A 13,872-nucleotide genomic window follows, 5' to 3' on the forward strand; every position below is an offset into this window, starting at 1 on the left:
GTTCAGGAGAGACCGAAGAAGGGCAGACCTGGCCCAGGGTGTGTGCAGAGACCTGGAGTTGTTTAGTGTCCCAGGGACTTGGGAGCTACAATGGTTGGGGAAGGAGGACCATTCTGAAGGGGAGATGGGAGCCGCGTGAGGCAGCGTACCTTCATCCTCACACAGAGTGAAGCCATTAGGCCGGTGGGTGGCACAATCCCATGTGAGCACACTGGCTCCCAAGCCCACGCATGCCCCAGACACAAGAGCGTTCTCCGCCACCTCCACTTCCTGTCGTGCACACCCAGCCACTTCCCACCCTGTACTGCACGCCCCCCCCCCCCCCCGCTCGACTGCTGCAGGGAACCCAAAACTCAGAAGGGACAGACACACCCACTGTAAACAGCCTGGCTCCTGGGGCTCAGCCCCTGTGCATGAGGTGGCTGACTGCCTGAGAATTTTCCCATGAACCTGCAGGGTGGGGTGGCTACCACCCCTGCACACTGGAGAAAAGTGAGGCTCAGAGGCACAGACCGCACACGCAGATCTTGGCACATCCAGGAACCGAACTGGGGGCCCCCAGACCTCTAGTTCTGCTCTTGTGCAGGAGTGGCTGGTCTGCTATTCTCCCTGAGACGGGGACAGGTGACCTTCAAGGCCAAAGTCTTGCACAAACAAGTTGATTGACACCAAGTCATTCAGAGCTCTGGGAGGGGGCTGGGCCAGCCAGGTGGCCGGGAGGTCTCTAGGGTGGGAGTGCAGTAGGACGAACCTTCGGCCAGCTGGGCATAGAGCCTGTGTTTGCATTTACAAATGAGATAGGCAGAGTTGGCTTCCTGTGACACCAATATCCTTCCTTCACCCTCAGGTAAAGTGTGCAGAGTGCCAGGGAGGTGAGTGGCTGGCTCTTGTGATCGCCCTGGGTCAGTGTCCCTAGGTGACTGGAGAAGGCAAAGGAGCCAGGTCCTGACAGTCTTTCCCTTGGTCTTTTCTTTTTCTTTCTTTTATCCGATTATTTGTGGAATGCTTCCTGCACATCCTTTTATTATCCACAGTGTAATAATCTGCAATTCCTTGTTAACTCTTCTGTATCTGCAATTCCAAACCCACATTTGTCTTCTGTGGCTAAGAAATCTCCATTCTGCCCACACGGTCTAAGCCCGGGTCTTGCTAACCTACTGAGGAATGCCAGTCTACCGAGCCTTTTGCCAGCTAGTCGTATCCCAGAGTTTCACGACATACAGAGGCTGATGTGAGTCTTGATTCTGTTGAACGTCAAAGCTGGCGTGAGGATCAAAAGTGGTGCTGAGTGACTCAGAGTGGTCAGCCTGCAGGGGACCCCCAGGCAGTGGCTTGGAGGCTGCAGGCAAGGGGCAGACAGGAAGGACTGGGGTCACGTGACTCTTCTTTTTCATAAAATACATGGTGGGGGCTGGGGAGCCTCTCAGCTGGTGAAGGTGCCTAGACTCCCAAGACTGACAACCTAAGGTTGGTCCCTAGAACCCACACTGTGGAAGGAGAGAACCAAATCCCACAAGTTGTCCTCTGATCTCCACAGGTACGTGATGTCGTGATAGCATGTGCCCCCCCCCCCCCCAGTAAACAATGATTTCAGTTTTGTTTTGTTTTAAGAAAGGTAGGGTGCTTGGAGAGGTGGCATGCATCTCTAATCCCAGCTCTTGGGAGAAAGAAGCAGTCAGATCCTTGTGAGTTCAAGGCCAGCCTGGTTTACACTGTCTGTAAGTTTCCGGCCAGCCAGGCTACAATGTGAGCCACTGTGTCAATCAGTATAAAAGCAAGGTCTAATTGTTGCTACTCAGCCACCCAGCCTGTTAGCTGCTGACTCTGCCTCCCAAAGAGGTGGGCTTTCATGGGCTGTCAGTGCTTTTTTTATTTAATTCCTTTGTTGAGACAAAGTCTCATATAGCCCAGGCTGGCCTTGAATTCACCGTGCAGCCAACAATGAGCTTGAACTTTCAATCCTCCTGCCCCCACCTCTCAAGTGCTGGGATTATGGGCCTGTGTACCCCTTATGGCTGACTTTTCCCCTTTTTTCAATCACAATACTAAGTCCTCAGAAAGGGCGGAGGCTATCGCTCAGTGGTAGATGGTTGTCTAGCATGTGCCAACCTGGAGATTCATGCGACAGCACACACGGGTCTCACTAGAATTGAAAGTAGAAAAATGTGTCACAGAAAAGGGCGGAACCCCATCCTGCTTCTTAGACACAAACTGTGGGGACATTCCCATGTAGTTTTGACTTTTTAGGAAAATTATATATTTTTATTGCAGCTTTTCTTTTCTTTCTTTCTGTCTTTCTGGTCTTTCTGTCTTTCTGTCTGTCTGTCTTTTTGTCTGTGTGGTCTTTCTGTCTTTCTGTCTGTCTGCCTTTCTTTCTGTCTGTCTTTCTGTCTGGTCTTTCTGTCTTTCTGTCTGTCTTTCTTTTTGTCTGTCTGGTCTTTCTGTCTTTCTGTCTTTCTTTCTGTCTGTCTGGTCTTCCCATCTGTCTCTTTCTTTCTTTCTTTCTTTCTTTCTTTCTTTCTTTCTTTCTCTCTTTCTCTCTTTCTGTCTTTCTGTCTTCCTTTCTGTCTGTCTGGCCTTCCCGTCTGTCTCTTTCTATCTGTCTGTCTTCCTTCTTTCTTTCTTCCTTCCTTCCTCCCTCCCCTCCCACTCCCCCCCCTCTTTCTTTCTTTCTTTCTTCCTTTCTGAGACAGAGTCTATGTAGTCTTGGAACTCACTATATAAACTAGCCTGTCCTTGAACTCACAAAAAAACTGTCTGCCTTGGCCTCCCAAGTACTGGAATTTAAAGGTAGAGCCAGCCCTCTTTGTTTACTTAATGTGCCTAAACCACTGGAACCAGAGGCCTGCTTTACCCCTGTTGCCTAGTTCTTCATGGCTTGTATGTACCTTGAGATATTCGCTTTATTATGGTGGTGAGAGCCAAACCCAGAGCCACATATGCTCTGACAAGAACTCCATCCGTTTACATTTATTTGGGAACATGGTCTCACCAAGTTACCCAGACTAGCCTGGGCCTTTCCCTCCTATCTCAGCCTTTAGAAGGATAGATCGAGGACTGGGCCATCAGACCTGGAGTCGTTTGCCTTTGTGGAATGCTGTGGGTGGGCTTAACCATCCTGAATGTTCCATTGCCCACCAGCCTCCTTCAGGGGGGCCTCCTGCTAAGGGGGACCTTCCAGACTTTACCTTCTGCAAACCCTGCTGCATCGACTTCCCAGATCTCTGTGCACCCTTGTGCATGTTTATAGAGAAAGTAGAAATGGAGTCTCCACACCAAAGCGTGTGTCATTTGTTCTTGGCTAGGAGAGGGTTAAACCTTGTTTGCCCTGGTGCATCTGGAGAAATCCTGGAAGCCATGGGGATTTATTCTGGCCTTGGAGGTCTTATGGAGCTGGGAGTGGGGGGAGTAGACATTTTAAAAGTCCTGCCCAGGCCTCTGTCTCTGCGGCTCTGGTCTCCAGCTGCAGTCCAGGTCTGCCTGCCCTGCCTTACTGTCCAGGGGACCAATCCCCCACCCAGCTGGCTGCTCATATCTACCTTCTGGAACAGAGCCCAGCCCGTTGTCAGCAAAGAAAGAAGACAGGCGGGGAAAGGGGAGGGTCCAGCTTCTCATTTACCACACACTTTCTAAGGGCTAATTTACCAATGTTCACAGACCGACACCGTTGTTATCCTTCCTTTAAATTCTAAGTGTGTGTGTGTGTGTGTGTGTGTGTGTGTGTGTGTGTGTGTGTGTGTGTGATGGAACCCACGGCTTCACACATGATAGGCAAGCAGCCTGTCACCGAGCTACATCTCCAGCTCTTCTCCCTGATTCTGTTGGGAATTTTTTAAAGGCACATTTAGTCAGCTCTTGGGAGGCAGAAGCAGGAATATCTCTTTGAGTTTAAGGCCAGTCTGGTCTACAGAGCAAATCCCAAGACAGCTAGGGCTACACACAGACAAATCCTGTCTCAAAACACCAAAGGAAAAAACCTTTTAAAAAAATGTATGTGGGGGCTGGAGAGATGGCTCAGCGGTTAAGAGCACTGACTGCTCTTCCAGAGGTCCTGAGTTCAAATCTCAGCAGCCATATGGTGGCTCACAACCATCTGTAATGGGATCCGATGCCCTCTTCTGGTGTGTCTGATGACAGCTGCAATGTACTCATAAATAAAAATAAATAAATCTTTAAAAAAAGACAAACAGGGGTTGGGGATTTAGCTCAATGGTAGAGCACTTGCCTAGGAAGCGCAAGGCCCTGGGTTCGATCCCCAGCTCCAAAAAAAAAAAAAAAAGACAAACAAACCCTTTAAAAAATTTATGTGAATGAGTATTTGTCTGTCTGTTTCTGTGTGTGTGTGTGTGTGTGTGCAGTGCCCCCAGAGGCTAAACGAGGACATCAGATGCTCTGGAGCTAGAGTTAGAAAAAGATGGCTGTGAGCGGCCATGTGGGCGCTGGGACCTGGACCTGGGTCCTCTGCAAGAGCAGTCAGTGCTCTAACCACTGAGTCATCCCTCCAGCCCCTCTTCCGCTTGATTTTTATAGGTGCGGAAACCGAGGCTCATAGAGGTTCAATAACTCTCCCAACATTACAAAGCAGTCATCAGACTTAGAAATGCAGGTGGCGGAGTTGGGGATTTAGCTCAGTGGTAGAGCGCTTGTCTAGGAAGCGCAAGGCCCTGGGTTCGGTCCCCAGCTCCGAAAAAAAGAAAAAAAAAAGAAATGCAGGTGGCTTGTTTCTAGAGCCTACTCACACTGGAGCCCCTAACTTATAAGTACCTGTGGTATACTCAGGTCGAGGCTAGTCAGGATATACATATACATATACATATACATATACATATACATATACATATACATATACATACAGGATATACATATAATTAGGACACCTAATTTATTACATGTAACATCCCTGCACAGTAGGTATTTATTATTCCATTTTGCAGACAAAAAAACAAACTGAGGCCTGGAGCAGAGAAGAACTTCTGAGGGGATTAAGGTCTCTCCTCAGGGAAAGGTTTCCTTCCAGGGTTTGGGAGACCACCTTCTTGTCTTTCCATTTACCTGTGGGACCTCACAGCAGGACTTTAGAATTATCTAACCTGAGACCCAATGTCCCACGTCAAGGCTCCAACTCAGAGAGGTGGTAGATCTCTATGGAGATCACTACATAGTCACTGATGTACGGACAGAACCAGGGCCTCTTGCACTGTCTTCTTCAGTCAGGAGACGGTGACCTTGTCCTGGAGTTTCTGTCACAGCTTGGAGCCCTCGAGGTGACAACTCTGATCTTTAGCAGGGCTGGTGCAGAGGGGGAGGGGTGGACTAAATAAGGCCTTGGTTATGGAATTGGACATCTTGCTGGTAAAATCAGGGTTCTGGGCACAGCCAGAGAATCTGGGTATCTCTGTGGATCTGCTGGGGTGGGGGGCGGTCACCCACCTTTGCCCCCCTGCCAACATCTAGCACCATTGTCTGGCTCCGAGCAGGCGGCGAGCCATGCGCTATGGATAAATGACCAACCATAGGAATGAAGGGGGGTGGTGGTGGCTGTGTGTGGGCCCTGACGGAGTGAGTGAGCACAGGAATGTTAGGAGAAAGGGGACCTCCTGGGCTGCAGAGGCTAGGACAATAGGTCAAGGGTGGGTGAGGTGACACAGAGACTGTAGGCAGCTATGGAACTCTAGCCTGTGGGTGCTGGAAAGGGCACCCTGGCCATCCTGGCTTTGTGTCTAGGGGGTGGGCAGGTCCATCTGAGAGAGCTGGCACACGGTACACTGCTATGGCTATGGCGGTGTGGGCAAGGACTAGAAATACAAGGTGTAAGCTTCGGGTGTCACTGTGGGCAAGTGCCTTGTTTATCTGTTGGGACTGTGGTTTTCTTCAGGTAGAGTGGATTGTGTTACCTGCCAGTGGATTTCTGGGTAGCTGATACAGCGGCCCATGGGGAGGGATGGTGGTATGTCAACTGGAAGGCTGCATTAGCAGATGTCCCCAGCAGGACAGGTCCCTGTGCCCACGACCTCTCATGTGTGGTTTCTCCTTCCTATATACTATGAGAGCCGAGTCCATGCCTCAGAGCCAGGAGAGCTGGGAGACAGCGGAGCTCAGAGTTTAGGCTACCTGAGCCGGGCAGACCAGCACCCCAGGTTGGGGCCAGTCCGTGACCTCCTCTCTGGCTTGCCAACCTGCTGTTTGCTCAGGAGGCCACTGCCTGGCCCAGCTCCGGGATCCGGGTATTTGGGCTCTCAGCCAGCACATGGTAAAGGCCCCATGTGCCACCTTTCTGTCCACTGGTGAGCAAGGCCTCTCACCTACATGTTCTATGGGGGCTCTAGCAGCTGTAGCCCCAAGTCAGGAGACCCTGAGCTCATCTCAAAACTGGGTGGTGGCGGTGGCAGCCACCACAGGCTTGTCCTTAAAGGATTAAGTGACATCACAGTCAACAGGGGCTCTTGGCCCTCCCCCACCCCCACCCCCATGCTCCCTTCCAATTGCCATGAGGTCAGAGGTACCTAAGGAGAGAAGCCAGATGTGGAATCACCCAGGCCTATATCTGCTTGCCTCCGCCTGGACAGAAACCCCCTACCTACCGCCCCCCCCCACACACCTTGCTTTGAAACCTGTTCACTTGGCTATGCCTAGCCACATTTCCTGGCACCTGGGCACAGGCAGGGATGGGCAGGCAGGGCATGGGGCATGGAGGAGGTCTGTGCCAGATGGCTGAGCTCTGAAAACAATGGGCCTCTGTGCCCCCTGGGTGGGGGAAGCTCTCGGGGCAGCCATTTGGCTTCTGTTTTATAATAGAGTCCTCTCAGGTCCGTGCTGAAAGACTGGGGCCCTGGAGGGCATGGCCCTCCAAACCTGTTTCTCACTGGGAAAGTGCCCCTTTCCCACTTACCAGGAGGGCAGAAGGACTTGGCTGACAAGCCCTTCCCCCAGTCCCTGCTGGCAGGCACAGGCTGGCCGGCACCCTCGAGGTCTCAGTCCCTCTGTCTCTTCCTTCCTAAGCCTTCATTAGCTGGACAGTTCTCCTGACTACTGTATCTGGTTGCCCATGTGTGCCAGGTGGGTGTCCTCAGGGCAGGACAAGGAGAGGGGCACGAAAGGGGCAGGGTGGGAGGGATCATCGGCAGGGTCCTCCCTGGGGCGCCTGGAATCATTGCTTGCTTCAGGCTTATAGGCAGGCAGCCCTTCGCAGACAGTTCCTCAGCTCTCACTTTGGAGATTCAAGAAAAGATGGGGTCCTGCCACCAACCTCCTGTTGGGTCACAGGGGAATGTACCCTGGGGAGGAGCCTGATACTCATCCTCCGCCTGTTGGTACTTCCAGAAGTGTTCAGACCCAGCTACGACCCCACCGTGCAGCCAGGAAAGAACTCTGGGGGTCGTCCTACCCTCTGTGGTGTCCAGAGCTGAGGGGTAAGATCTCTGGGGGTCGTCCTACCCTTGTGAGGTGTCCAGACCTGAGGGGTGTGCTGTGGGGGAGTCTGAGCTTTCACCTCTGATCTCCTAGTGAATGCTGGGCCACCTTCAAGGGATGCCTCAACTTCCCGAAGCCTCAGTTTGCCTTTCTAGTCATGAGGAACCTCAGCCCAGTGCCTTATCTGCCGGCTCAGTTCCGGTGAGAGTCCTAGAGCACCGATAAACCAAAGGATAAAGCAAAGAAACCTTTGGAAAGCGCAGAGCCCGCCCCCACCCCGCTTGTGCGATTATTATTACTACCTCGATGCGGAGATAAGAGAGATGCAGAACGGTTGCCAAGAAACTAGGAGCTGTCTGCAGCAGCTTCCAGCCGTCCCAGTCAGGACCTGGGCCCTGTCCCCTAGACCCCTGCCTTACGCTTTCTCAGAGAAAGACGCACACCACCAAGAGGTGAAGAAACTGGGCCAACTGGCTGGCGACCAGGCAGCCGCAGGAGCTGAAGGTCATTCTAGAGTATGCCTGGCCCAGACTTCAGGTTGGCTCTCCCTGTGACACAGAGCAAGTCGCCTCTTCTGTGGCTGCAGGCTGTTCATGTGTTCGGGATTGTACTGTGTACACCGGAGATAGGAAGGTCATAGCACTGTGTGTAGGAGCCCAGGGCTGAGGTAAAATCGCTGTGGGCAGAGAGCTAGTTGACAGGAGGAGGGACCTCCTCATAGAGAGCTGGGATGTATGTAGTGGAGTCAGACCCCAGCCTCGTCCTTTCCTGCTGTGTGATGTTGAACTGTTAGAGGAAGTCTCTGTGTTTCTATCTTTTCATCTGAATGAAAGGTTGATAGAGACACAGCCCAAAAAGCCATTTTGTGTGTGGGGGGAGGAAGGGCTGGGGAAACAAGATGGCTCATCAGGTAAAGGAGCTGGCCACCAAGCCTTACTATCCGAGTTTGATTCCTGGGACCCACATGGTGAAGGAGAAACCAATGCCTGCGTGTTGTCCTCTGCATACCCTGTAGCACGCAAGCGCATGCGTGCACACATGCACACATACTCATGCGCACACAAACGCACATCATTTTATTTTTGAGCCACTGCCGTGCTGGCGGGAGACCTCCTGTGTGAATTGTAGGAGCCAAAGGGGGCACCTGGCAGTGCAGAGCCCCTTCCCCTGGCTGCTGGGGTTGGAAGAATGGGAAATATTTGAATTGAGTTGGGGTCTGAGGGGTCAGGAAGAGTTTTGGAAAAGTGGGGAGGGGTCAAGTTCAGGGGAACTACCCCACCACCGTGTAAACAGAGTAACAGAGACAAGGGTGGGGTAGATGAGTCAGGAGAGACCTAGAAGGTCAACTTCGTGAGGATGGTGGGGAGGTGCTGAGAGGCTAGAGGATGCCGGGAATGAGGGCTGAAGCAGAAACATGTAAGCAGAAGGCAGAGGGGAGAGGAGGAGGAGGGAGAAGGAAGGGGGGAAGGAAGGAGAGGAGGAGGGGAGGCCAAGTCTGTTCTTTGCTGTTAAAATGAGGGTTAAGGGGTTGGGGATTTAGCTCAGTGGTAGAGCGCTTACCTAGGAAGCGCAAGGCCCTGGGTTCGGTCCCCAGCTCCGAAAAAAAAAACCAAAAAAAAAAAAAAAATGAGGGTTAAATGAGCCACTACTGTTTGTTAAGAGGCGCTGTCTTGCGTGGTTAAAGAGATAACTCCTTCTCCCTGACCCTCAGGAGTTTTATGGTCTTGGACTTACTGAGTATGACCTTGGACCAGTCAGTAATAAATCTTACAGTGTTTTAGTGTCTTCTCTAAAAAGGACCCCAGCCGGTAAGTAAGATGGCTCCACGGGTAAAGTAGCTTGCGGCCAAGCCTGAGGACCTGAGTTTGATTACTGGGACCATAGTGGAGGGAGAACCAATTCCTACAAGTTGAGCTGTTCTCTTACCTTCGTACACGCCATGTGGATGGCTCTGCCCCTTGATCCTGACATCTCTTCAGCTGTCCACAGCAGCGCTCAGCCCTCAGGCTGGGAAGGTTCTGTCAGGCTTGGGCCACATGTGTCAGTTTAGATTTTGACTTTGGACATTATAAAGTTGGGTGCAGATGTCTGCTGTTCTCAACTTCAGTTGGGACCATGTAGGAAGTGGGCAGTTGCAGAACGCTACCTCGTTAGACTATAAGGCTTTTGTTAAGATTGTCCTTCCATCCCTCAGGGCTGAGGACAGGATGTCCCCTGCCCTAGTCCCACCCCTGGCTTCTCCAGCCCTTAGGACCCAGCTGTGGCTTATTAGAGAAATCATCTTGCTGCGGGAGGGACAGGACTCTGGCCAACAGAGAAAAGTGAGGGGATTGGGGATTTAGCTCAGTGGTAGAGCGCTTGCCTAGGAAGCGCAAGGCCCTGGGTTGGGGGGGGGGGAGTAAGAAAAGTGAGCAGGGGGCAAGGAGGTGAGGGGTGGAGGCGGGGCCTAAGTGGAGGAAGATGGGGCTGGAGCGTCTCCCCACAGCTGTGAAAGGTCTCTTCTGCAGCTCTCCCGGACATAGGAAGCAGTCGAGGAGGAGTTGCTCTGTTAGGAATAGCTACCCGGCTGACCTCAGCGGTCAAAACGTGATTCTGTGGCCAACAAATGGGTAGACAGAAGGTACCACTTCCTGAACGTGGCTGTGGAAGCCACCATCACATGCAGCCAGTGGATCCCAGGACAGCCACTGAGAGCTTTGCTCCAGCTTCATCAGTGCTTCCTGGCCACTAAGCACCTTTTCTGTTACACTCCATGGGCACCGGCTGTGATTGGTCAAGACAGCGAACCTTGGAGTCCACACTTGCTGGGGACTTAGTTCCTTTGTCTGTAAAATAGGGGGGTCGGCAGGGGACCTGGGAGCTGGCTCAGTAGGTAAAGTCCTTGCAGGGCAAGCGTGAGGACCTGAGTTCAGATCCCCAGCACCAGGGTAAAAAGATGACACAATGGCACACGTCTTTAAAATTCTGAGGCGACAGAGGCAGGAGGATGCCTGGGCCTCACTGGCCAACCAGGATAGCCAGGTCAGTGAGCTCCAGGTTCATCAAGAGCTCCTGTCTCAAAAAAGAAGATGGAGGTCAACTGATGAAGACACACACTCACACACACACATACCACACATACTCACACACACACACCCTCACACACCATACACACACACTTACACTCACACACATACACACACCATACACACACACTCACACACATACACACACACCCCACACACACACCATACACACGCACTCACACACATACTCACATACACATACCACACACACTCACACACATACCACACACATACTCACACACACACCACACATACTCACACACCCCACACACACCCCACACACCCCCACACTCACACACACACTCACACATACTCACACACACTCTCACACACACTCTCTCACACACACCACACACACATTCACACACACACACACTCTCACACACACACACACTCTCTCTCTCTCTCTCTCTCTCTCTCTCTCTCTCACACACACACACACACACACACAGAGTGAGAATAAGTAACTCCAGACTCCGGCACATTAAGGGCAGAGTGGAATCTACCAGGACACCTCCCTGGGCCTTTGTCTAATCTTCCACCCATGCCTCCCATCCCCCTCCTCACTGTCAGTCAGTACAGTGTGTGTATGTGTGTGTTGACAGAAATTATGTTTCATGCATTCCCTTGCTCACCAACTTCCATGGCTTCCTGTTGCCCGTGTCCAGTAAGGCCATCAGTCAGCAAATACTCTATTGGTCCTACTTGGGAATGAGTTTGTTGCGTGAAGAATACCTATGATTGCCCAGTCATGGTGATGAATTGTTTTAGAGGCCGAGGCCCAGAAGGGCTGCTGCGCTGTGGACTCAAGGCACAGTAGCCATTGATGCGATGGTCGTAAAGGGCTGCTGCCTTTTGAGTCAAGTAGTGTCAGAGTGCAAACCTTGTAAGAAGCTGACAGACCCGGAGGGTAGGTAGGGGGGCCCCTGTGCTAAGCAGGGTTGACACCCGTAGGAGGGAGTTGGAGTTACCTTGCTAAGCAGGGCTGAGGCTGGTTCCTATGACCCAGGGAGAGGCAAGGAGCTTAGAACTTGCCAGGGTCTCCTTCGGGCCGGGATCATATGGGCCCTCCCTCTCCTGGGTGTGTCTACCTTGCTGTGCCTGACTCAAGCCTGCCACAGGCCACTGAAGCTCCTCTGGAAGGTGACTCACTCTCTCTGGACTAGTCTGCCTTGGTGGAACCAGGGCAGGAGTGTAGCCATGTCAGGTTGGCCTCAGGCGACGACAGAAGCCAGGCCTGCTTCACCAGGCCACAGGTTCCTCGAATCCGGGAACCAATGGGCATGTCTTCCTCTTGATGTGGGAGGTGGACTCAGCGGGCTTGTGCGGGAGACAGGCGCTGACTTCACCCTTCTGACACCTTTCCCCTGTCTGTGAAGGGCTGTGGGTGTAACATTGTCCAGGCTTGGAGTCCGATGGATCATGGGCAGCGGCCTGTTGTGCGCTGGCTGGGTGACCTCTGTGTACACTCCGGTCCATGTCCTGAAGTGGAAGTATGACAGTGAAATGCTTCAAGGCCACGGTGCGCTCACTGTGTGGTGCTCACTGGTGTCAGTAATAGCAGTCCTAAAGGTGCTGGCCATTAAAGACTCAGAAAGGGACCCAGAGAGATGGGGACTCCGATAGCTCCTGCTTCTATAGCAATGCTTGCTGTCTCTACCTCCGTCTCCCATCTTTAGAATGGGCTGGAGAGCTGGTAGAGAACTTGGGGGTCCATAACTCTGACCTCTGGGAAGAGAAGCCTGCTTGTCAGCCCTGCTCAGGAAGCCCTCCTGTTCTTCCTTTTACAGGGCTCATAGCCCTTCCCACCTGCTTTGCTCTCCCAACTCTCAAAGGACTCGTCTGTCCCAAGATCCCAAATCTCCTAACTTGGGGCTCTCCCTGACCTCAGACCCTCTTTCTCTTCCAGGAGGAGTGATGGACAGAAACACAGCTTCCCTCAGACACTGAACGTGTTACTAGTGGACTCAGTTCCCTCCCACCCTGCTTCACCCTACCCTAAGGTAAGTGACCCCAACCTATGGCCCTGGTCTGCCCCCAACATGCCAGGGCCAGGAGATGCCTACACATGACTATTGGGAAAATGTAAAATATTTAGGTCAATGCCTGGGGGCTTAGTCCCCAAAAGGACTTGGCTCCTGGCTGTTGGGTGGCTTGTGTTGTCTCAGAAGTCGAACCGGGGTCTGCGTAAGTGTGCTCTGGCCATCTCTCCAGTATCATCATGGCCACATCTGTCCCCACTACAGTCCAAATGTGATAAGAGCCCCTGCTTACCAGACCACACGCACCAGGATTCGATGAAAGGTATCTCTCCAGTAGCCCAGGCCAGTTCTAGCTCCAAATCTTGTGGTGAAAACCTTTCTGTTGCTATCAACAGCCAAGGTTTGCCAGGTACCTGCTTAGTATCTAACGTAAAGGACACATACTCTATACCCCAGATGTCATGCCCAGGTCATGAGATGAACTACTCAACAGCCTCTGCAGGATGTGAGGGGCCAGGAAGAGCTGGTGTTTCAGGAGGGTCTTTCGAGTGGCACTGCACAGTATTAAATGTCTGGCATGGAGGGCTGCTCTGCCCCTCAGTTAATCACTCTGTGATGTGGCCATGGTCATTCCAAAGCAAGCCCAGAGATGCTATTTGCCCAAAGGGCTACAGGCTGGATGCTGTGGTATGGGGACTGGCTGATGCTTTCTGGCCAGTGTGCGGCTTGTGGACTTTCCAGTGTACAGAAATGAACCCCTGCTATGGCAGGACTAAAACTCACACACAAGTCACCTTGCCACCTGGCCCTTTCATCAACATCAGGCAGGAGGGCATGCTCCCAACTAGGATCCAAACGTTCAGAGAGGCAAAGGGTCCTTCCCCAAGGTCGTACAGTCCGAAGGATCTGCCGGACACCTCCTCTAGAGCTCTGGGCTAGATTAAGGATCGACACCTTTCCTAGGCCAGGAGGATGAAGGTCTAAGGAATGTTTTCTGTGTGTAGGACTTTGATCTCCATGGAGATCCCAAGCAGGGATGCCATCAGAGGCATAAGGACTTCCTGAGACCTTCTCCTGCCTTCCCTTGAGGGCAGCAGCCCTGGACAAGGCTGCAGGAGCCCTCAGAAAATGCAACTTGATGGCAGTCACTTTCTTGAGCAGTTGGGTTTGCGAGTGAGGCTTCCCCCTGGCCATGGGACTGTTTCAACTGGAAGGGAGGCTAATGTAGCACATCCTTGGAGCCTTGAGCCTTCTGCCACCCTTCTGTGTGCCCTTCTGTTGCCAGTAAGCCGCTATCCTTCAGCCTCCTGGCCTCCACCCAGTTGGCTACCACTTTCCAATCGTGCTAATCCAGCGCAGACCGTGAGTTTCAGGCCACCACATCCCCACAGTGAACCCCTCCTCCAAATTAGGAC

General features: G+C 52.4%; 1 protein-coding gene across 31 annotated transcripts in view; it reads left to right on the top strand.

The window, feature by feature from the left end:
• The window catches only part of Rap1gap (Rap1 GTPase-activating protein), a 64,940-nt gene that overhangs the window by 27,957 nt on the left and 23,111 nt on the right, over positions 1-13,872 (top strand). For 23 of the 31 annotated variants that reach the window (XR_015619750.1, XR_015619751.1, XR_015619746.1 and 20 more), the window contains 1 exon segment: positions 12,385-12,478. Coding sequence is in view for 12 of the 31 variants with exons in the window: in XM_087549409.1 (XP_087405535.1) it covers positions 12,385-12,478 (94 nt within the window). In the remaining 19 variants the exon portion in view is untranslated. 31 annotated transcript variants of the gene reach the window in all.

The sequence above is a fragment of the Rattus norvegicus genome, chromosome 5 (assembly GCF_021556685.1).
Source record: "Rattus norvegicus strain SHRSP/BbbUtx chromosome 5, alternate assembly SHRSP_T2T, whole genome shotgun sequence".
Classification (NCBI taxonomy): Eukaryota; Metazoa; Chordata; class Mammalia; order Rodentia; family Muridae; genus Rattus; species Rattus norvegicus.